Here is a 23138-nt window from a genome sequence, read left to right on the forward strand (position 1 = left end):
ATTAGGAATGTATTAGGAATGCATTTGCAGAGTGTGCTTCTGACATGGAATTTTTTTGTACCTCTGTGGATTGGCAAAGCTCTTGCAGAAGAAAAAACATTTCCAGAACATGGAAAAGACAATACTCAATTTTCAAAGGCTAGCTAGCTCATGAGCCAACAGACTTCAGGTACAATTAGAATTCTCAAGTGAACAAATACATATGCATTTTTACCAGATGCCAGATCACACATGAAAAGATGAGAGATCCAGCATATAAATCTGTACTTGCCACTGAAAAAGGATGGCTTTTTGCTTCTTCACGTATGTTCGTAAAAGGTGACTCTAGTATCAGGGCATCAGGGGGAGTTTCTGAAAAACAAATAACAGAACTTCAGTGCTGTCCATTTAAGACACTAAGGAGGGTCACTGGTGATTAGTATTGCTAGGCTAGGGTGTGGGAGACTAGGGTTCAAATTCTGATGCTTACTATGTGACCTTAGGCTAGTCACTAGTCTCACAGGGTGGTTGTTAGAATAAAATGGAGAGGGGGAGACCTCTTTACACCAACTTGAGCTCCTTGGAGGAAAGGAGGAATATAAATGTAATAAATAAATCTCTGTGCTATGCCCACTGCAAGATATGGAAGCTGCAAAGCAAATGTTTGGTATAATGCACTTAAATGAAAGGGTGTTTGAATGATACAGCAGAATATGAATCCAGAGCCTGAATGAAACATGAGCTGCAATTCAAGAACATGTTCACCTGATCAGAAACGAGACAATATTCTCAATTTCCTCACCCCTCTGCCTGAAAGGGCACCAACTGATTACATTTTTAAAAGGTCAGCAGACTCAATTGAAATCAAAGGCTTTGAGACTAACAGAAAGTTGTGAAACAGAGCATTTCTACTAATATGTTCCCCCAGCTTTGATGGCAACTAGAATCTCTGCAACACGGAATGCCACAGACTAAAATTAAACATGTAGATGTATATATGGCTTAAGCTCTCAGTCCTACTTTTGCTGAAAAGTGACAGACAGATGCACCAAGACCATATAAATCCTATAGCCTTTAAAAATGATAATAAAAGTTCACCTGCATCTATTTTAAAACTCCCATAAAGGTTTTTAGAGCTCAAAAAATCATTACTGCTAAACACAATTACAGTAATCCTTTTAATCTATTTTGAAAGACAGCAGGAAGTTGGGATGATATGAAATGGTTTTTGATAACATCACCAAAATATAGCTCTCTTACCTCGCTCACAAAGACGCCTTACAAGATTGGTTGCAACTCTACAAAAATAAAATCTACAATTAAAGATACCAATTACAGAAAATTGTATCATCTTCCTTACAACCCAATCACACCCATGTTTACTGAAAAGTAAGTCCTACTTTGTCCAGCAGGGTTTACCCCCATCTATGTAATCTCACTACCAAGTGCTGCTCAGCCTTTTGGAATGCCTACAGGAAAAAACACAAAACCCAGAGCAAGACTATACACCACAACTAAGAGGTGCATCTTTAGTTCTGTGATATCATCAAAATTTCTTCACTGTGAGACACTATGGGTATCTAGTTTGCAGAGTTCACTGGCTGGCTGGCAGTCGTAATAATGCAGATTTGAAATGGGAATAAATTGGCACTGTAGACATGTCCCAATAAAAGGAACAAATAAAGAAGAGAGTTTAGGTTGACACATCTCCATTATAATTTCACTGGAGATGCTGCTCCAATAGGTTCCTTATATCGTAGGTTCCTTCTATCTTATTTTCAATTCATATTCTCTTGAATTCCATTATCTACGCAATATAATCCATACTATGATTCACTATTTGTTCAAAGAGTAAACACAAAAATCAAACCACAACAATTAATTTTAATTCACTGCTAATCCAACAGAAAGTACTTCAGACTACAATTACTGTATTCAGCATCGAATTGTTGTCTCAAATGCAATGTGTTGTAATAACACAGCCTCATATATTAAACGATTGCTTTGTGCAATCTGGCCTTACCCAGTGCCCAAGGAATGTCCCCATATATACACTGGATTGTCTCCACTTCTTGCTTTTATCCAGTCAAAAACATGAAGAGCATCATAGGTCATTCCACTCTCTGAGGGAGTGCCTATCGAGTCTCCCCAGCCTACGAAGAGAAAAGCTACTTTATTCCAGGAATCATGTTTCAAGCCAATCAAAATAAAGTGTTCTGGTTTCATGTCTGAATTAAGGCCAAATAAACCGAGTGGCCCAGGGCACTGCAACTTAAAATGTCAGTTCTTAATTGTCTTTTAACACCCTGGACCTAGCTGAGATACCCACTTTAGAAAAATTGAACTGGCAGAATACCAAAACTAAAGTCCTAGAATCTTTTTACTCAGTCTGGTTCTATTATAGCCTGAAATATTCCGAGGCAAACCCTCCAAGAGTTCAACTGTGGGGGTTGAATAATACTGTAAAATGAATGGTACCAATTCAGACTGTACGTGGGAAATGCCCTTTGTGAACAGATGAACTCTCTTCAAACAGAACACTAGATCATCAGAAAGGAAGACTCTGACCCATCCTTGTGTCTGTTGTCCTGCTTTGCAGTGAGTTTTAACAACGCAAATGTTCAAAAATATGAGCCCCTCCCCCCCAATATTCTGAAGAAGTACAGTCCATTCTACTTTCTTACTCTATCAGACTTGTCATTGCTTTCCAGAGATTTCCACCTAACACTGCTTAAATGCGCATGGAACTAGTTTGAAAAAAGTAGTATTTTTAAACTTTGCCCTTCTTATCCAAGTCTATCGGCTAGGGAAGGGAGAGGAAACAGAAGAACACCTGCCTGCTGAGAAAGAGTTCAGTCACACCCAGCACTGAATGGCTGCAGGGCAGAGCAGTGAGCTTTGTGCAGCTTCTCTTCTATCTGCAACAGCTGTCACATTATGTTCTCTAACAAAACCTCGTTCCATGTTCCCTCAATAAAAGCCATTAGGACACAGGGCCTTTCAGAGTCACGGGATCATCTCTGTGGAACATCGTTCTCAGCAAGAGTCTAATCTCATCAAGCAGGTCTTTAGGAAATTATTATTATTGGTTGTTTAAAGCGACTGAGTGCCACAGGTTCTGTACAAGTAGTGTTTTAGGACTTCTTTTGCATTTTTAAAGCTCTAGTTGTAGTTCTATTGTTTAAAAAGGCAGGGTGAAAATAAATCGAAAGCCTATCTTAAGAGGTGAACCTCACTCTAAGATTAGGCCAAAATATGGCTTGGGGCAAAGATACAGGCTTCCCAATCATGGCTGCTTTCCTCCTCAGTCATTCTGCTGCTGTGCTGAACTAAGTCATGGTTTGGCGTTGCATGTCATCTGAACCTGGGCTTGTGGTTCCGCTGTCTTCCAACAAATGACAAGCTATAATCAAAGTCTGTGCCATGGTTTACAGCTCACTGTTTGTCTGGAGAGAGCTAAAATATGAGCCATGGTTCACACAACATGCTACACCAAACCATGGCTCAGCACAACACAGCAGAAGAACAAGCAGGGGAAGTTGTGTGTGGCAGTTTCCAAAGTGCAGGCACTGTCACACCAAGATATCAGTCTCTTACAAATGCAAAAAGGCTGTTCTGCAGCACCTGTAACAGTGCCAGCTCTAGAGATCAAAACTATCAAGTCGGCATATATGAGGCAGGCCCTTGTGGTCTCTTCCAACTTTATGATTCTATGATTCAATCTCGCATGTAAACTGGTCCCAAGTTGTTAAGGGCTTTAAATGCTAATAGTAACACGCTGGACATGGCCCAGTTGCAAATCAGCAACCAGTGCAGATCTCTGAGCACAGACGTTATTTGCTTACAAGCAAGCATGCTTCAACATTCTGCACTAGCGGCAGCTGCTTGATCAAGTGCAAGGGAAGCCCCACATACAGAGCAGACTGCAGGAATCATTTGGTGAGTGTAGTAAGCAAGGATACAGCCCCTAGAAAAGTAATAACATGTCATCTGGATTTTCAAAGAGTTTATGAAATAGACTTTTATTCATCAGTCAATAGGATAACAGTTACAATTTGTTAGCATGAGTAACAGATGCCAGCTCAGGACAAAAGCGTAAGAATCTCACCTCGATAATCAAATGTAACCACATGGTAACCAAGAGAACTCAAAACCTATAACAGAAGGCAAACAGTCACAATTAAGATTATGAAGTATTTTAAAAGGACAATAAATTGATACATACTTTCCTGTTATCATAATTCTTCTCCCCAGTACTACATATTTCCATGCAAAAAAATATTTTTTTTACAAGGGTAGAGAACACGCAAACAAAACCATTCCAGAACAGGTTTTACCACTTGAGATTCTGTAAAGCACATAAGCAGCCTGAGGTAGTGTCTAAAGATGCATAGCTAGGAGTTGATTACTATTACAGCACTAGCACTTTAAGGCTGTTCCTCACAAAAACTATAGAAGATAAAGAGAAACTCCTCTGGAAGCAAGCTTAGATAGCTAAGCTATTAACAGAATTGCATATAGTAGTATTCAGGTCATTTGACTAATATTACTGCTTTTCTCACCTTGTAAAGTTCCACACGGTGATCCCCTCCTCTATTAAAAGAATTTGGAAAATCACACATTAGTTTTAAAGCCCCAAGACATATGGTTTTGGTACATTATTTCCCTGATCTTTCAATACAACTAGGAGGACCTTTTTCTTTTCAAGACTAGCTAGTTGAGCATGGTTCAGTCAAATTAGCACATTGAAGCTGAATGGAATAGTTAAACGCATGCAAAAACTGCAATCCTATACCCAGTTAACTGAGAATAAGCCCCACTGAATTAAACAGAACATCTCAGTAGAAATGTATAAGATTGTGCTGTAAGGAACTGCAGGTCAAAGGTGAGCTTGCCTTGCCCTGCCCAGTGACATGGCTGGCCCTCACCCAATATAAACCAAAAGAAACAACAGGTTATCCTCCTTCTCACCCCTTCATTTATCTCTCTCTTACCTAGTCCCTGCATTTCCATGTAAGTAAAGGATCACAGGGTGGCTGGAACCCAAAGCATCCTCATACCACAGTTGGTCCTTGCCTTGAGCATCTTTCCATACAGCTGTGGGAACCGTATGCCTGGAAGGAAATGGGAAATCAGGGAAAAACTGTGACCCTCCCAGGGCGCAAGTCTGGGCAGTATGTACTGAGGTCCTAGGCTGCCCAGAGTTAAAACACAGCTTAAACTTTAACTGTGGTTTTACGTGACATGTTGACCAAGCCAAAACATCTACATACAGGTCAAGTTGAACTAGACATTATACAAGGTGGGGGAATGAACTAGACATTGGGCTGCAGTAACCCCAGTTTCTTTGTAATGTGTTTTCCTGTCCTCAGTTTCTATGAGAGGTCAGGAACAATGTGCCTGTTCTTCTAGGACAAGCCTTCCATGGTCAAGTGACCATATATGAACATACATAGTCAGCTCACTGGTCCATCTAGCCCAGTATTTGTTTGCTCTGCCTAGCAGCAGCTCTCAGACTGAAGTCCTTCCCAACTGCACCAACCTGAGATCCAATTTAAACTGGAGATGCTGGGGATGGATCCAAGATTATGCATGTGGGAGGCATGTGCTCTACTACTGAATTTTGACTTCCTATATAAGGAACAACCATCCTACCAGTTTCAACTATAGAAATATTATTGATCATTTATTAATTAGTCCCTTGAATATTTAAAAACAGGTGACTAACTTTTCAGACAAACACCTTACAATTCATACACACATACACAGTAACAACCCTCCCCTCAAGAGCTACTGGAAGCTTTGGCAGCACACCAGCAGCAAAACAAAGTAGTTTTGGGCTGATCCAAATCACAAAAGTTTTAGTGTTGGCAGTTAATAGCTTTTCACTATAATGTGGGGCACATTAGTATCTGAAGTCTATAGTTGTATCACTCAGTGAGCAGTTAAGGAAGTTCTCACAGAAGGAAAATGAAGAAACCAGACACAGCCAGAAAAAACTCTGGCAGAGAATTTAAAACTGCTTGCTGCAAGAGATCTTACAACATGGTGATTTACCATAAATCAAATGCACCCACTCATATTAATCATGCACCTCAGAAAAAAAACCCAATGACGCCAAAAGTCACTTGAGGCTTATGTTTTTCTCCATGAACTAGGACAATACTTCATTTCAGTTAAAAGATAAATCACCACTGAGTTTTGATTAACAATATTTTGGTTGAAAAACTTTTTTGCCATCTAGTTTTGTAATTTTTCGTTTGTTTTTTATTATGGACCAGCACAAAATCAATGAACTAAGTTGCTCTAGGTCTAGGAGCCAACACAGGTACTATTACAAAAAAAAATTAACAGAGGCAAGCTGCTCCAAGGCAATCACCTTTTCACCTTTTTAATTTGTGCCTTGGAGCAATCCCACACCAAGTTGATTCACTTTCTTAGGTCTTCTCTAAAACATGACCTTCAACATTACAGAACTAAACTGTCAGCTTTGTATCACCAGTCTTCATTGCATTTTGGTCTAATTGCTCAATTTAGTTTAGCTGCAGCCCAGAGAACAGTGTATCTTTCAAAAGAAAACACTGCATTCCCAGCAGCAAATTATATACTCCCACACACACAGAAAAAGCAACAATTGCAGGAGTTTGCATGGTGTTACTGAAAGCTCTCTCAACAAAGGGATCAAAAGCACAGCCTCTTTACATAGGCTAAAATGGACTCCAGTGGATAATGGGAGTGCCAAAGCTTTCCTTACCAGACTCCAATTGTCACATCTTCTTCTGGTTGTAGGTAGTAGTTACAGGTGTGGTTCAGACCTTGGTCCTGAGGCTTTTTCAAGTCAATGAAGTAGGGTACTCTCACTGAGAAAGAAAATAAATATCAGTTTTACATTCCGTTTACCTACTGCTTGAGACCAAACACCCTTCACCAAAAAATAATTTTAATACAGAACCTCATAATGGTTATTGCACTAAAATTAAAATGCATTAGCGATGGCATTTTCAAATTTCATGAAGGAAGTGTTCTTATTAACTGTAATGGTTTATTGTCAAAACAGATACAAAGTGGCTGCCCTATCTCCAAGAATCAGAACAGATAATTTAAAAATATTATTTCAAAAATCCTGGAGACCTAAATTTGAAGGGCAGAATGGAGGACAGTTTGAAAGACAGTGCCACTAAGTGACAGTTTTCCCATACTGTATACAAAACATTTGAGAAAATTGACAGTGAATTTTCTACTATCAGGCAGGCACAGATTTTAGAATATGATCATAACCAAGCACAACATGGAAGATGTCACTAAAGAGAGCAGGCAGGGAACAATTGCTTTTTCACTAACTGGTACTAGAACATTCACTGCAGATGCTAACAAACAAACAAAATTTCCAGGCAGCATCAAGCTTTTCCTCTATCAGCACTTCATGAGCAAGTAATGAAATACAGGCAGATGCTAACAAACATAGATCTTGGTTTTCTTTTTCTTTCTATCTATCATTATATAAAATCTGACACTGGATTTTACTGCTGGGAACAGCAATGGAGAGAAAGTTGCATGTGGCTATGCAAAATGATTGCAGATCCTAATTTTTTATTCTCATATGCATGTGATAGGAGAGTTATCATGCACACAAGTTGGAAATGCTAGAGTCTAGATGGTGTCTATTGTATAAAAAACTAGGAACTTGTATATTAAAATGTCCACATGGTTTTAAGACACACAGAGAGAGGGTGGGAGAGAGAGAAAAGCAGGATTCTTACCAAAATTTAGGAAGACAAGCTTTGCCTGAATAGCGGGACAAAGTTTTACTAGAAATGGAATGGCTATGTACACTCCCAACAACCAGATTACTACCTTCCGCAATCGAAACCACATTCCATGTCTCCTGAAAAAGAGGAGGGGAAAATATAATTTCACACTACATTCAAGACACTTGTGAAGCAAGATCTACTCTGCCAGGAATATAGTGGGTACTATCATAGAACTGTAAGGGACGCAGGTGGCGCTGTGGGTTAAAGCCTCAGCGCCTAGGACTTGCCGATCGAAAGGTCGGCGGTTCGAATCCCTGCGGCGGGGTGTGCTCCCGCTGCTCGGTCCCAGCGCCTGCCAACCTAGCAGTTCGAAAGCACCTCTGGGTGCAAGTAGATAAATAGGGACCGCTTACCAGCGGGAAGGTAAACGGCGTTTCCGTGTGCGGCTCTGGCTCGCCAGAGCAGCGATGTCACGCCGGCCACGTGACCCGGAAGTGTCTCCGGACAGCGTTGGCCCCTGGCCTCTTAAGTGAGATGGGCGCACAACCCCAGAGTCTGTCAAGACTGGCCCGTACGGGCAGGGGTACCTTTACCTTTTTATCATAGAACTGTAGAGTTGCTGCTGAAAGTTCAGGCTACTTCCATGCTCAAATACATAGCTACAGTCATCTGTTTTAAAACATGTATTGTTAACATTAATAGCTTCCCATTTTTCTAAGCACAGCATAGACAGTTCCAGCATTGAGGATACTTCTATTATTTATACACTGCCATCACTTTACGTGGCCCCTTGAAAAGAGTTGCACAGAGAGTTCTTGACCAGGAAGCTTAAAAATTACGCTGACAGGAGGATGCAGAAGGCAAGAGATGAAGTGAGGCGTCTCTTTAAAATGTAGGGGGGAAGCGAGAGAGATTTCCTGATCTGTCAGTGTCATGATTTGCCCTGGTACTGTTACACACAAAGATGCATTGGGGGGAAACAGATATATCTGAGCTGCTTGCCAACTGTCTACAAATGGAGCTTACTCATAAGTGTCAGTCTAATTACATTTGGGAAACTGTTCTGTCTTACTTGGAACTATTCTTAGCATAATTTCAGCAGCATCCAGCTTTACGCACAGAACTAGAAAAGCAAAAACACCCTGTTATTACAATTACAAAAAAGAGATAGAAGTCTGGAACAAAGACCTAAGGATATATGGGAATTTCCTCACACAATCTAAGTTGCTAGTTTCCTGGTGTATTAGAATTTGAACTTAATTCATAAACTGGAATATTCAGGTTTGGGCACGCTAAAGAAAGTTATTTTGGTATTTCTTAACAAGTGAATTTGAAGCTGCGTGTGGTTTTTATTATCACCACTACTAATACAGATAGGAATAAACTAGCATAAGCTGAGGAGGATAACAATAGAAATGTCAACAGGCACCAATAAATACAATACACAGGCGAATGTACAAGAGTATGCCTACTGGAATTATTTTTAAAACTTTTCTTCTTTGAAGGATAAGACATCATGCAACATCACAAACATTTCTGGAAACTCCTCGCAGCTTCAAGGGCAAATTTTATTGCAGGATGGTGGCTACATGATAAATATATGCCCAAGGCCCTCTTATGCATCCCAAACTAGTTGCATAGTTCTTTAGCTTCAAGAAAAGAAAGCCATGGACAAGAGGCTTAGTCCACATTTTCCCATAGAAGAGTTGACTGCCAAAACACAGATGGATCTAAGAAGTCATGGATCGTCAGAGTCATCCCAAGACTTTAACCAGCAAGTGGGGGGGGGGGCTTCTTTCTATATGGCAGCTGCAGTCTAACTTAGTTCACTGAAGCTTCTGTGAGCTTGCAAACAGACCTCGCAGCCAGAGGCATCTGAAGGTGTCTAAGGGAGAGGCCCAGAGTACTGTGTCTCAGTGTGCCTAGGACTAAGAGACATGGAGGGTGAGGAAGCTGCTGCAGACCTGCAACATCTGTGCCATGTTTTTCTGCCGGAGAACATGTAACAGTAACACAAGTATTTTAGTATTTTGTAAAATATCAGAAAGGGGAATGTTCAGGCAGGTAGAAAATACACAGAAAAGCATCATCAGAACTGAAGTACAGGTTTGTTGCTAAAAAGCAGTCTTAAACCCATTTGATATCCTCTAATACAGGTATGCTTGTCCCCCTTATATCACAGGTGGGGAATCTTTTTTCAGCCGAGAGCTGCATTCTCTTCCAGGCAATTGTCAGGAGATGACATGCCAATGCTAGGTGCGGCCAGAGCAACCAATGTAAATTTATCTTTGTACAGTAAGCTCATTTCTGCACACACCCTTCTCTATTGTCCATCCAGGCAATCACAAGCATTGTCCTAGTTCAAGGACATATTCCAGCCATTCAAGGAGGGTGGCAAAGCAGGGCTGGTGAGGGCCAAGTCCCAAGAATCAGACAGAGAGGCTTGGCGGGTTACAGGTGGCCCCCAGAGCCGAGGTTGCCCATGAGTGCCTTACAATCACCACACATTCTGATTCTACTTCTAACCTATGGCAAGCATGAGGAGGAGCTCAAGAGCCATCAAGCCTATAATAAACGACAGGACTGACCAGTTTTGCTCACCTGCAAGGATGGGCAAACCTGACAAAAACTCTTGTTAAATGGTGAACTGATCCCTAGCAGATACCACACAGCTCATTAACTCTAGAGATTCTTGTGGAACCAAGCATTTAAGGAACTAGCATTTTACTAAGTCCAACTCCTACCTGCATGACTTGGGTGGTTTAGTACGTTCCACTCATTGTGGTTTGTATATGAAGTTGCCTATCTGATCCCTGGTGTCATAGCACCAGATGAAAACCTAGATTCTTGATACTTGGGTTGTATGGGAAGTTCATCCTACATGAGACCATTCCCAATTTGGCACTGTGTTTTGGAAACAGAACAATAAATTACAGTAGGAGTCATTAGAATATAAACATGCAATCATGAATGACTGGGAAGGTAATGGGTTTTGGGGTGTGGATTTTTGTGTTTTGTGTTTGTTTTACATGGGACAATTCCTCTATAGAATAGCACAGGGGTTCCCAACTTTTTTTTGGGTCCAGGCGCCCATTTGGATATCCAAGCAACTGTCATGGGACCACAAAAGGCCCATTTCTCAGACAAAACCTGGTGGGTGGGGTTAAATTTTGCACTGGCCTGCATGTGCCTGTTTCCAGGAAGGAGCAGGGGCACACAGCCAAAGCAGAAGGATTTAACTCCCCAACTCATCAGCTGGGTTGCTAGCACAATGAATTGGTGGGTGTGGGAGAACTATGTACATCACCTTCAACTCCTTGAAGGAAAAGGAAGATATAGTTCAAATATTATACCCTTTGTTGAACAGTTTCAAAAGCATTCAAACTGTATTTATAAACAGTAATTCCTAAAACTTACAATAATACCGTCTTAAACATGGAATTTTTAGCTCCTCCAAAGAAAGGTTATAGCGAAACAGACACACTTTCAGGGGCACAATCCCCTGAGAGACAGGATCTGACAGCTTCTGATTTTCAAGGAGACCACCACTGGGTAACTTATCTTATTAGCAGATAGAGGCACCTAGACTCATCATGAAAGGAGAGAATGGAAGACAGCACAACGTAACCCTCCCCACCAATTCATGTACTGTATTCCTAAAGATTTGGATTACCTTCCTCACCAGACTTCTGCTTTCTTAAAAAACAACCTTCCAGGCTTCTCTTCCTCTCCCCTGATACGGAAGGGGGGGCACGTCTTCTTCACCCCTTCCGCCAGTCACCAGAGGGTCTGAGGCGATGACCTCTAGGGCACCCAGCCCCATATGGACCCCTCAGCCCCCACACTGTTACACAAGCACCACACTTAACTCCGAACCCCATAAATAAAAGTGCCTTTCTCCTTTCCATACGTCCATTCGCTAGAATAAATAGACCGGGCGAAAATAAGCCCAAACCACTTTATGTCTCCTTTTCGCTATACCCGCTGTGTTGTTTCCATTAGTGGACCGTGTATACAAACATTTTGTATCTCTTGAATGGGTGCGTTCTACCCAATCAGAACCATGCATTCATCTTTGCAGAGCTAGCTCAGCAAGCTCCTGCACTCCTCATTTAACCTCTTGAGAAGTTGCTGACGGCTCCCCGCTGGGAGAACAATGGAATGGAAACTTGTGAACCCATAAAAGTGTCAAATCTCGCTACAATGTATCTATTTTGTTTCCGATCTCAATTATCAATATAAAATGGACTAAAATCTTTAGAAATTCGTATAAAATCAACCACAACTCCGATTTTCTTGCTTCTGGTGCCAATCGGCTCAGTTTCTCTAGGACTCCATGACACCTCCCCTGTCTTCCATAATCCCTCAAGCGAAGTGTCACATACTCTCAGGAAGTCTAATCCTATCAAATCACTCTGCCAAGCCTTTCCTCAGGATGTGCTTATCTGCGCATATCTCCAGCTCTGCATATTCCCCCCTCCCTCCTCCATATGTTAATCCAGTGTAACCCAACCTCTCCTTGATGTATTCATGATGTAACTGTGATGTATTTTGCACTGTATTCTGGGACATGGAGGGAAGTTTCAAAAGTTCATGTCACCCCTTTCTCGCTGTTCAATCTCTCATTGACCCTGTTGCGCAATAAACTTGGATCTTCTGCAGCTTGCTCCTGTCTCCGGCTGAGCTCATTTTCCTCCGCAGGGACGCGCAGACTTAGTCCGATGAGCTGGGTGGCAGAGCAGCCTCGCACCCAGATTTTACCATAACACCCCCTTCCAAAATTCCTTTATAAAACCCACACCTTCCCCAGCTGCAGTCGATTTACTTTAATTGCAGGTTGGACTACTCATGAGTAAGCCAATGCTCTGGCAGCTGCTTCTTCCCTTCACCCACAGAAACCTTTTTTTGGGCTGCCTCATCTAACTATTGCAAGCAGTAACCATTAATGCAACATATTTACCAAATTATCAGGGCAGTACCTGTTTAAAAATGGATCCAGGACAGATTCAGTATCATTGTTCATCAATAACCAGAACCACCACTATGATGTTGCTGGGTTTTTATTATTATTAATTATTATTATTATTACTACTGGCATGAACAGGGAGTATGACTGAAGTCTCTTTCATAGAACTTCTTTTTAAACAGAAGAGGGCATCAGATCTTAATCAATTTTCCCCTGGAGAAAAGTACTGCAATAGAGCAAACAGTTCCTTTTCTGATTGTGCAACAGTTGGAAAAAGTTTTAAAAACTGGCTTATTTTAGATTTGCCCAAGCTAAATTATTAAGAGCACAGTCATGAGACAAATTCACTTTCTGAAAAGTTAGCTTGTTTTTTTAAAACAATTGCATTCTATGTAACAATTGGAATAATTCACAAAGGAGGAGAATGGGGAAAAACAGGAAGAGAAACCAGTCACAGTCATATGACTACCAGCACAGCTTTGTTGCTCAAGCAGTTTGCAGATAAGGGCTCATGCTTCTATTAAGTATTTGCAGACATTTCTGCTTTAGTACAAAACCAGCTAGAAATAGGTTTTTGTTTACAAGCTGCTTCTGTGATAGAGGCTCAAGATAAAGATAACTTTCAATTTAGTGCAAAAATGTGGAAATAGGGGCAAAAAGGCTTCTCAGTAATTCAATCTTTGAAATATTTTTCAACCTATTGTAAAAGTTAATGTGTCCACCAAGAATGCAATCTATAATGCACATGCTATACTTCCCTTATTGTTGCAGCCTGCTGGTTGTAAAAAATACTGACTTAGCAGGATTTGGGATTATTCTGCAATTACATCTTATGACTCCGTTACCTTTAGTCTCTGTAAGCTATATTTATTGGTCACTCTTTTACTAAGGTAACTCAAAGTAACTTACAATACATAACACACACATACATTAACACCAGCATAAAAAACCCCCAAAGAAAAATCTAAAAGATAATCCTATTTTTAAAAGACAGTATTAAAACATCCCACCCACACAAGGATGCTACAGATAATTAAGAGCCAAGGCACGATAAAAATAAATGCTTTTTCCTGATGCCTAAAGCTATGTCATGATGGTGCCAGGTAAGCCTCCTTTGAGAAAGCATTGCACAAGAGAGGAACCACCACAGAAAAGGCATTTTCTTGTGTTGCCACCCTCCAAACCTCTCAAAGGGGCACACAGAGAAGGACCTCAGACGATGACTGCAAGGCCTGGGTCAGTTCATATGGGGAAAGGCAGTCTTTGAGGTATTGGGGTCCTGAACCACATGAGGCTTTATAGGTCAAAATCAGCACATTAAATTGGGCCCAGAAACTAATTGGTAGCCAATGTAGTCAGGCTAGGATTGGTGTTATGTGCTCTGACCATGTTGCCCTGGTGAGCAACCTGCCCACCAAATTCTGCACCAACTGCAGTTTGCAAATCGCGTTCAAGGGCATCACCTTATGTAAGTTATTGCAGTAATCCGACCTAAAGGTTACCAGAGCATAAACAGAAGTTAGGCTATCCCTGTCCAGATAGGGAAGTAGCTGGACCACCAGCTAAAACTGATGAAAGGAACACCAAGGCACAGAGAGCACCTGAGCCTCAAGCAACAGGGATGGCTCCAGGAGTACCTCTAAGCTATGTATCTGCTCTTTCAGAACGACTGTAACCCCATCAAGAACAGGGAACTGGAGGGTAGGACCCAAACCAATGGCTTCAAGTTTACAAGAAAGGAGATACTGACTAAACATCAGGAAGAACTTTCTGACCGTAAGAGCTGTTTAACAATGAAACGGACTCCCTCAGGAAGTTGTAGTCTATCCTTCCTTGGAGGTTTTTAAGCAGAAGCTGGATGGCCATCTGTCATGGATGCTTTAGTTGAGATTCCTGCATGGTAGGGGGGTTGAACTAGATGACCCTCAGGGACCATTCCAACTCTACAGATCTATGGTACCATGAGTCTACCTCCCATCCACCCAGTCTCGGAAACCACCCACTAACAGTGTCTCAGTCTTAGCTGAATTGAGTTTCAGTTTATTGACTCTCATGTAGTCCATAACTGAGGAAATACATTGGTCCCCCACCACACCTGCTGTACATTTTAGAGCAATTAATTCATATAATGAAGATTCTTTCTTGCACACAAACACAGGTGAATTACTCATCCTAAGAGACTAATGAATGCCAAATCTATTAGGCATTGTTAATAACAAAGTAAATACAGTATACAGATTCTGAATAAACCAGGAGTTTGTACTCACTATTAGTTTACAACACAGCATTTTACCCTTAAACTATGCTTAAAGTCATAGCTCAGCAGTGCAGAGCAAACTCCTTTGTATACAGACTCTCACTTGCTTTTCCAGTTAAGTGTTTCCATATTGCGAGAACTGCTGCCAGAGAGAATAAATACATAGTGTTACGGAATGGAAGTCAGTATAAATCAAGTTTATATGTATATATTCAGATCAGGCAGAATTTTAAATAGCATGTTAAGCACATGCTCTGCAGCATCACAACTACACACACAAACATACACTATTCCTATTCAATTATTATTTGTTTCTTTTCTGAGGGCACAACCCAAATGGTGGCAAAAAGATTTCTCACTACTGAGATGAGAACTGCCTAACCTAAGCCAGCCATCACCATCACCATCACCCTGATCTCTCACAATCTTCCACTGGCTCCATGAAATAATAAAGAGGTGAGACAAGAACCAGAGCGCCATAGGCAATTATATAAAAGGACCTGGTTGTGTATTCATATTAATTTCTATTTGTCATTGGACTCTAGCCCGAGATGAACCAGACTGTCTGTAATACCCCTCCCCACCTTCTCACTATATAGAAGGGTCTGGTGACTTCTGTTTCAGTGTATCTGAAGAAGTGTGCACGCACACGAAAGCTCATACCAAGAACTAACTTAGTTGGTCTTTAAGGTGCTACTGGAAGGAATTTTTTTATTTTGTTCAGACTGTCTGTTGTACACCTCCCTCTGACCCCAGTTTCCAGGTTACTGAGTCCTAGACTTTGACTGACTCATCCTACAGCTTCATCAACTATCATTACCTTCTAGTATTTAACACCCACTCCCAATTATGATTTGAATCTTATTTCATAGCTAATAATCAACCTTTTGCCTTGTGACTCAGACCTAAACCTTGGTCTTGTGCCAGACAGATAAGCCATCTCCTATAGTTCAGCAGTCAGGCATGCCAATCTGCCAAAACCACAGAGAACGTAAGACCTAAAGGACACATTTAGGGCAAACCAGCCTGTAACACATATTAGTCCACAAACACCTATATTAGTCAATATGACCTAAAAGAGAAAGGGTGCCAGCCATTTTAACAGTTCTCTGCCTAAGCTTTGGCCCCAGAGGAACCTAAGAATTGGCTCCAAGCAATGGGGGGGGGACCCATGGGGTGAGCTCCTGTTGCTCGGTCCCAGCTCCTGCCAACCTAGCAGTTCGAAAGCACGTCAAAGTGCAAGTAGATAAATAGGTACCACTCCTGCGGGAAGGTAAATGGTGTTTTCGTGCGCTGTTCTGGTTCACCAGAAGCGGCTTAGTCATGCTGGCCACATGACCTGGAAGCTGTACGCTGGCTCCCTCAGCCAATAAAGCAAGATGAGCACCGCAACCCCAGAGTCGTCCATGGCTGGATCTAATGGTCAGGGGTCTCTTTACCTTTACGCATTACCAAAATGCATCTGAGATGCCAAAGTGGGCTTTGATGAAGAACAGCTGACTCCCCCATTACCACTTTCTGGCCCAAACAGGGTATGCACCCTTAAAATCCAATTTCTGACCCCAAAGATCCCTTTGGGGAATGTAGTTGGCCCACTTTTGCTGCTAAAAGATCATAAGCGAAGGAGGAATTGGGCTCCCCTGTGCTTTTGTGCATCTGTTACTGATGATTAGCTCAGTATCATCTGCCTAACTGGAAGTGGCTCTCTGGGGTCTCAGATAAGTGTTTCCATCAGCCTTGATACTAGTGACTGAACCTGCAAACTCCTGCATGCAAAGCATGCTGCCCTGCAAGACACCTATTGTCTCTGTTCCAAACAATTGCTTTAGCTATTTAAAGCCCTTTGCACAAACACTGAATAATTACTCCCAATGGTGGTAGCAACTATGACACTTTGGGGATGGAGAAACAGAGACTATAGGGAATAGTTTAAGATTTATTTTTCCTTTTGGCTCATCTTCAGCAGCCAAAGGACTTTGTTGTCTCGTCTTTGTGTGTCCACAAGTCAAAACAGTGCAAATGAAGACTCAGCATCTAGATTTTCTTAATTGCATGTAAACCATGTAGAAATAATAAAACAAAGTAACGTTTGGGCATTTCTTAACTGCATGTAAACAAAAATATTAGTGTTATTGCTACAGACGACAATTTACAGAACAACATAAGCAAAAAGTAGGGCCTCTCAAGGAACTCCCAAGGGAAAAACAAAGAGAGGAGAATGAGAGGCCAGGGTAGTAAAACATAAATAGATGTAGATGAAGTTAGACATACTTGGGTTTCATTTGGGGGGGGGGGAATAAGGGTTATGAAAAGGCTTTGCAGATAAAGGTAAATTTCAAAGAAGGATTTGAAAGAATTTATGACTAAGACAGACTGAACCATTTTAGAAAATAGGAGATTAAGTTTGGATTGCAGAGGATAGGAGCGCGATGGCCCTCTCATTTGCCTAGCTAGGAATGCTCATGAAATTCCCTTGGCAATCAGTATCTTAACTGCAACAATATCATTTAAAAGCTTGATTTTTTTAGGATGATGATGATGATGATGATAATGTCCTATATCAATCAATCTTTTTATTCGACCATCAGTCAGAGAAAAGAATACAAATACATTTGTCAATACACAGTTAAAACATCCAATGTCCTATAAGTAACACAAGAGATTTTGGAGGAAAAAACCCCACTTCCAGACACAGTACACAACATGTTCATGTGTGATCAAGAAACATAGTAAAAAAAGGAACACTCAGAATACAAAACGCTATAACAAAGCCTGCCAATACATAGAAACAAAGAAGTATTGAAAAACAGATATATACACACCCTCACAGTGTCAGTTGGGGGAAAAAACCTCCATCTATATCATAGAAACAAGTTTTATTTTGACCCCCTAGAGTAATAAAATAAATAGGGCTTACTGTAACCTCATCTCAAGCATATCAAATTTGCTTCCTTTATTTCACTCCTTTATTTCACTCTGAACTATAAAGCTGATCAAGCTGTATTGCCAGCTACATGAACACGTTAACAGTATATTTTTGGAGGACAAAGTAAACAAAAGACATGACCAAAAACAAGCTACATACATAACTGATGCATCTACATGATACAAAGGACCTTGTAGAATGTATTTTACTGATTTCATAGTAAGAATCCAGTCTTCCTGACTGGGAAAGTAAAAATGTGACAGAAAAACATACTAAAGGATATGAAGGCAACTGGAATGATTAAAAGTCCATGGTTTTTGTAGCTAATGATTTAAAAGCCTGCTGATTTTTCAAAAGGCTGGCTCAAGTTTCTCATATAAGAAAAATATGTAAATAAAATATTGTAAGAAGCAACACCTCTGCCAATTGTAGTTTGTCATCATCAAGTTGATAAGATTTTTGTAAATTGCAGAAGTTAGCTACAAGTAATGCATACAAAGCTGTGCCCTACATAGTATATTATTCCAGATATGGTCCTCAGTACCAAACATATTTTCCTCCTCTCCTACATTACAGCAAGGGGGTGGGACACAGAGAAATAGTCCTCACAGAAGCACAGGAAAGCCCAAGTTTATTAGAAAAATATGCAGTTAACAAGTAGCCTATGAAGAGGAGGTGGAAAGACTTGAGGGCAAACAGCAGCAGCATATTGAAGGACTTTTATATCTTGTAAAAATCAAGTTTCAAATACTGTGCCAGATCATTACTGTGGTTGATTTCAAAGTCATTCATTCAGTAATCCTAACACTACGCATGCATTTGTTTATACATTTGTTTTTCCAGCAGCAGGTTCAGCTATGATATAAGTACTGGACTTCTTAAGAAAGTTTTCCACTATAGATTGCATGAAAAAGATCACATATGTATTTTTTTAAATGCCCTCTGTACTTCACTGTCAGACAATGAAAAAGTACACACAAGTAAGCTATAGAAGGCTAAGTACAGAGACAATTCAAGCTACTTAATGGCTGTGTCTACACAAAACTAAATAATGGTTTTGCGTTCAGAGAACAAGCTTCAATGAGTCTTGGGACAGTACTCTCTTCTCCTCCTCCAGTATGGTTTCAAGATCAGAAGCTTCTGCTTCCTTTTTAGATTAACCAGCAGTTCAGTGTGTTGCCCAAACCCTAAATGGTGGCTAATTTTAACTATGGCAGGTTGAAATACGCAAGCTTCATAAATTACAGTTTGGCGCTAGCTTTTTGAACCAGTTTATTCGGGTTCAAATAACACAGAGGTTGTAGGATGTCATCCTCATAGATACACCAGAGGAAGAGGAAAGAGCAAACAAGTCTAAGGCTCTTTGTGGCTTTTTCTCGTAACACTAAACTATGGTTTAGCATTACATTCAAACCACCCCATTATTTATACTGATGCCAAACTCTGATCAGTGTCAGACTGAGATAATGAGACTCAAAAGTAAGATAGTTTAACAAGGCTGATTGGCAAATAAGGTATAGAAAGCTCAATGGTACAAAGGGAATGTAAAATAACCAAAACAATTTACATCTCCAGTAGAAAACTCTCCCAAGACTTTACTGATTTACCGAAGCATGTGAAGCACATGCTTCACAAACATTTTAAAGCCCAGATTCCATTTCCTGTTAAAGTTCCACAGAAAGCATATCTGAAAGAGAATTCTGACACTGCTTTTAAGAGCAGACATTGGTGGACTAATGGATTGACTCTGATAAAGCAATTTATATATATCTAGATTTTAAAAATGGTTGAACCTCCACTCATTTTAAAGAATACTATCTTATTGCACAGGGAAAGCTCCAAGATGTCTTCCATGGACTAAGTGAGGCAAAACTATATTCACTTTTCAGGATTACACATAAGCCTGTGAACCAATTTATAGAAGCAGGAAAGGTTCACCAAACAATTTCAAAATCAAGTTGAAATAAACTGGTCTCAAAATTAAAAATCCAGAAAGGGAAAACTTTGAGGGAATATTTAAATCTTGTTTTTATTTAGCAAAGGTAATATTATAAATATTTTAAATAAATGAAATATTTATGGTGTTTCTGCTTTAAGTACTCATTGTTAACAATGCCTGAACTCAAAGAGGAATTGAAACAGAAAATTTACAACAGCATAATGAATTACATTCATACCAGAAGCAAAGAAATCTTAGGACAACTTGATAAACGTAAAAGAAGCCTGAGAGAATTGTCCTGAAACAGCTCTGAAATTGTCAGTTATTAAAGGCATTTTTAACCCATGCTTCATCAAAAATGATGAAAGGGTAAGAACATTCACAAGACCAATTTAAAATAATAAAAACTACAAATTAAAATAATAAAAACTACAAATCAACACAACCACAAGAAATGCTAAAAATACAAAATTAAAGCTTAACCTGTCCATCCAACACACACTCTAATGACCTACAAATGCAAACATGAGACTCTTTAGTAGGTAGAAAAATGCTAAATGTGTTGGCACCAGGAATTATTTCACTGGAAAGACACTCCACAATCAGGGTACCAACAGATTAGGCCCTTCTGTGCATCACCACATATTGTGCACCTGCCACTGGTGGATCCCAGAAAAACGACTCCTCTACATATGACTCTTTTGCACGTGTATGAGGTTTGTAATCCTATGTGACTGAGAAGTAGGTTCTGTTGAACTCAGTGCTGCTTACTTCCAAGTAAACATGCAGTGGATTGCACCCTATGTTCTTCAAGTGCTTATTGAGTGATAATTTCATTTGTTGAGAAGTGATCTTTGTGAGAGAAATTCTTGGATTTCCCCACACACATTTATTTGATAGAGATCAATTGTGATGAAGTGATGGATCTGACATGCAGACACCCAGGCTCATTCCTTGCTAAACTCTGAAGTTTGCTACATGGCCTGACCAATCCTTAGACTAACCTTGTTCACAGGTTGCTGTGAGAATTAAAAACAAAGATAATCACCACCAAGTTCTAGAGCACTTATAAATTGCAGTGTGTATAAATTGCAGGGAAGAGGTGGTCAAAAACGGATGACAGTGTAGAGAGGACTAGTCAGCTAGCTGCAGAGGAAAAGATGAAATGAGAAAACATTTGCCAATATGATGCTGAACAGGGGCTTTGGCTTTGTACACATTAGCAACATAAAACATAGCTAGATCATTATTTTTCTCAATCCAGATCAAAGCTGGTTTGGGGGGAAATAACTCAAAACATAGTTTTACATAAGAAACAACAGAATAGATGTGGATTGTGGCTAATGTGTGTACACCGCTTCCCAAACAGCAGTGGGAGTGTGTGGGATGCAGAATAAACAGGATTGTGGAGACAGCTATATTATTATTCAACCACAACTACTCCCATGCATGGGGTCTGTGAGGCAACATCTTCAAACTAATGTACACTCTGGTGGCACCAGAGATTCCGCTGAGGACTGAAACTAAAATAGGGCATGCTCAGAGGACACCTTACATTTTATATTTATTTGAGATTTAATTAATCTTTTCTACTTTAAATCTACCGTCAGAGATTATTGATTAATGGTTACTTGAGATTTGAAGGCTTGGAAGGTCAGTGATCACAGCTGTGAATTCACCATGCCTAATTACTTGCAGCAAGTCCCAGCAACCACAATAAGGTAAAGGTAAAGGGACCCCTGACCATTAGGTCCAGTCGCAGACGTCTCTGGGATTGCAGCGCTCATCTCGCTTTATTGGCCAAGGGAGCCGGCGTACAGCTTCCGGGTCATGTGGCGAGCATGACTAAGCCGCTTCTGGAGAACCAGAGCAGCACACGGAAATGCCGTTTACCTTCCAGCAGGAGCGATACCTATTTATCTACTAGCACTTGTCTGATTGGCAATCCCTAGTCCCTTGTCCCTCCTAACCACAATAAGACTTTCTACCAAATAAACATGCATGGGATTAATATGAAGGTCTCCACAGTGTGCTGACCTCCAGCACCTCCACCCCTTTAATAAAGGTGACAAAGAGGAGAAGCACAGATTATATAAACAGTGGTACCTCGGGTTAAGAACTTAATTCGTTCTGGAGGTCCATTCTTAACCTGAAACACCACTTTAGCTAATGGGGCCTCCCGCTGCTGCCGCACCGCCAGAGCACAATTTCTGTTCTAATCCTGAAGCAAAGTTCTTAACCCGAGGTAATATTTCTGGGTCAGTGGAGTCTGTAACCTGAAGTGCCTGTAACCTGATGCGTATGTAACCCGAGGTACCACTGTATTGTCTTTTAAACTGTTAATGTGTACAAAGGCAATGTCCCTTTCCAGCAGTATAACAGGCAAGCATTTTCTCATTTAATCTCTTCCTCTGCTGCTAGCTGACTGGTACGCCACTCATTCATCAGTCTCTGACCACCCTCACCCCCATCATTTACTATTCTCTAACGCTTTGCAATTTAAAATACGGAACGGGAAAAGAATAACGATTGTGTGCGTTTTAAAATATGTGTTGTTGACAAGCTGAGTCAGGATGCAAGGAGGAGGGGGAGGGAGAAAGGAAAACCTCCCTCTACCCTACCATTGGGTCAAGGGCACATAGTTTTCAATATTTTTCGGCGGGGGGGTGTGTGTGTGAAGTTACAGTAGTTCGTTTATAAAAGGTTTCTAACCGATAACTCATTTTGCAGCAAAGCAAAATGCTTATAGCTAAAGACAAACACCATTCGAGGTCGACTAAAACATCTCAGAGCTCTGTTTTTCAAAGCCGTATCGAACCCCACCACCCCCACCCCACGAAAACATCCATCCTCCGCAAACCTGAATCGCCGTCCGGCTCTAACACACCCTCCTCTTCTTGGCCTGCAGCCGCACTCGGTGAACCCATTGCAGCAATAGGGGAGGGAACACCCAGCAGCGAAGGCCTCCGACCCTTTCACGAGCAAACCAGACAGCCCCTTCAGGCAGGGGCTCATTCCGTCGCAAGGGCCGCCTTCGCCACCTCCCCCGCCCCCCACTCCCGTAACCTAGAACAAAAAGGCGGACGGAGAAGAAAACAGCCAAGGGCATTCCAGTATGAATCGCTCGGGGCTATGGCGGCTGGCGGCGGGGCTCAGGAGGGTTGCCATAGTAATGCCAGGCCCCCGTCTGAGGGTTTTTCTTGCTGGGGGGGGGAGAGAAGAGGCGGCGGTTGAAAGGGTCAGAAGGCTCGGCGACGTCGAGCGGGCCGCCCGTTGCCATGGAAACGGGGAAGGCCGAGGCCGGGCTGGCGGTTGAAGAG

The 23138-nt window shown here is 41.1% G+C and overlaps 1 protein-coding gene across 2 annotated transcripts in view; it reads right to left on the reverse strand.

Annotated features, from left to right (window-relative positions):
- Positions 1-23138, reverse strand: part of ABHD12 (abhydrolase domain containing 12, lysophospholipase) — a 33272-nt gene that overhangs the window by 9512 nt on the left and 622 nt on the right. Inside the window, exons 1-9 of one of the 2 annotated variants that reach the window (XM_079968901.1) lie at positions 22679-23079; positions 7740-7864; positions 6734-6839; positions 4974-5093; positions 4542-4572; positions 4088-4133; positions 2003-2132; positions 1240-1277; positions 272-351 (exon numbers count right to left, since the gene is read on the reverse strand). In XM_079968901.1, the coding sequence (XP_079825027.1) occupies positions 272-351; positions 1240-1277; positions 2003-2132; positions 4088-4133; positions 4542-4572; positions 4974-5093; positions 6734-6839; positions 7740-7864; positions 22679-22833 (831 nt within the window). In that variant the 5' untranslated portion in view covers positions 22834-23079. Of the gene's footprint in view, positions 1-271; positions 352-1239; positions 1278-2002; positions 2133-4087; positions 4134-4541; positions 4573-4973; positions 5094-6733; positions 6840-7739; positions 7865-22678; positions 23080-23138 lie in introns of those variants that run through there. The other variant, XM_079968900.1, reaches the window with a different exon arrangement.

Source organism: Podarcis cretensis, assembly GCF_951804945.1.
Source record: "Podarcis cretensis genome assembly, chromosome: 3".
Classification (NCBI taxonomy): domain Eukaryota; kingdom Metazoa; phylum Chordata; class Lepidosauria; order Squamata; family Lacertidae; genus Podarcis; species Podarcis cretensis.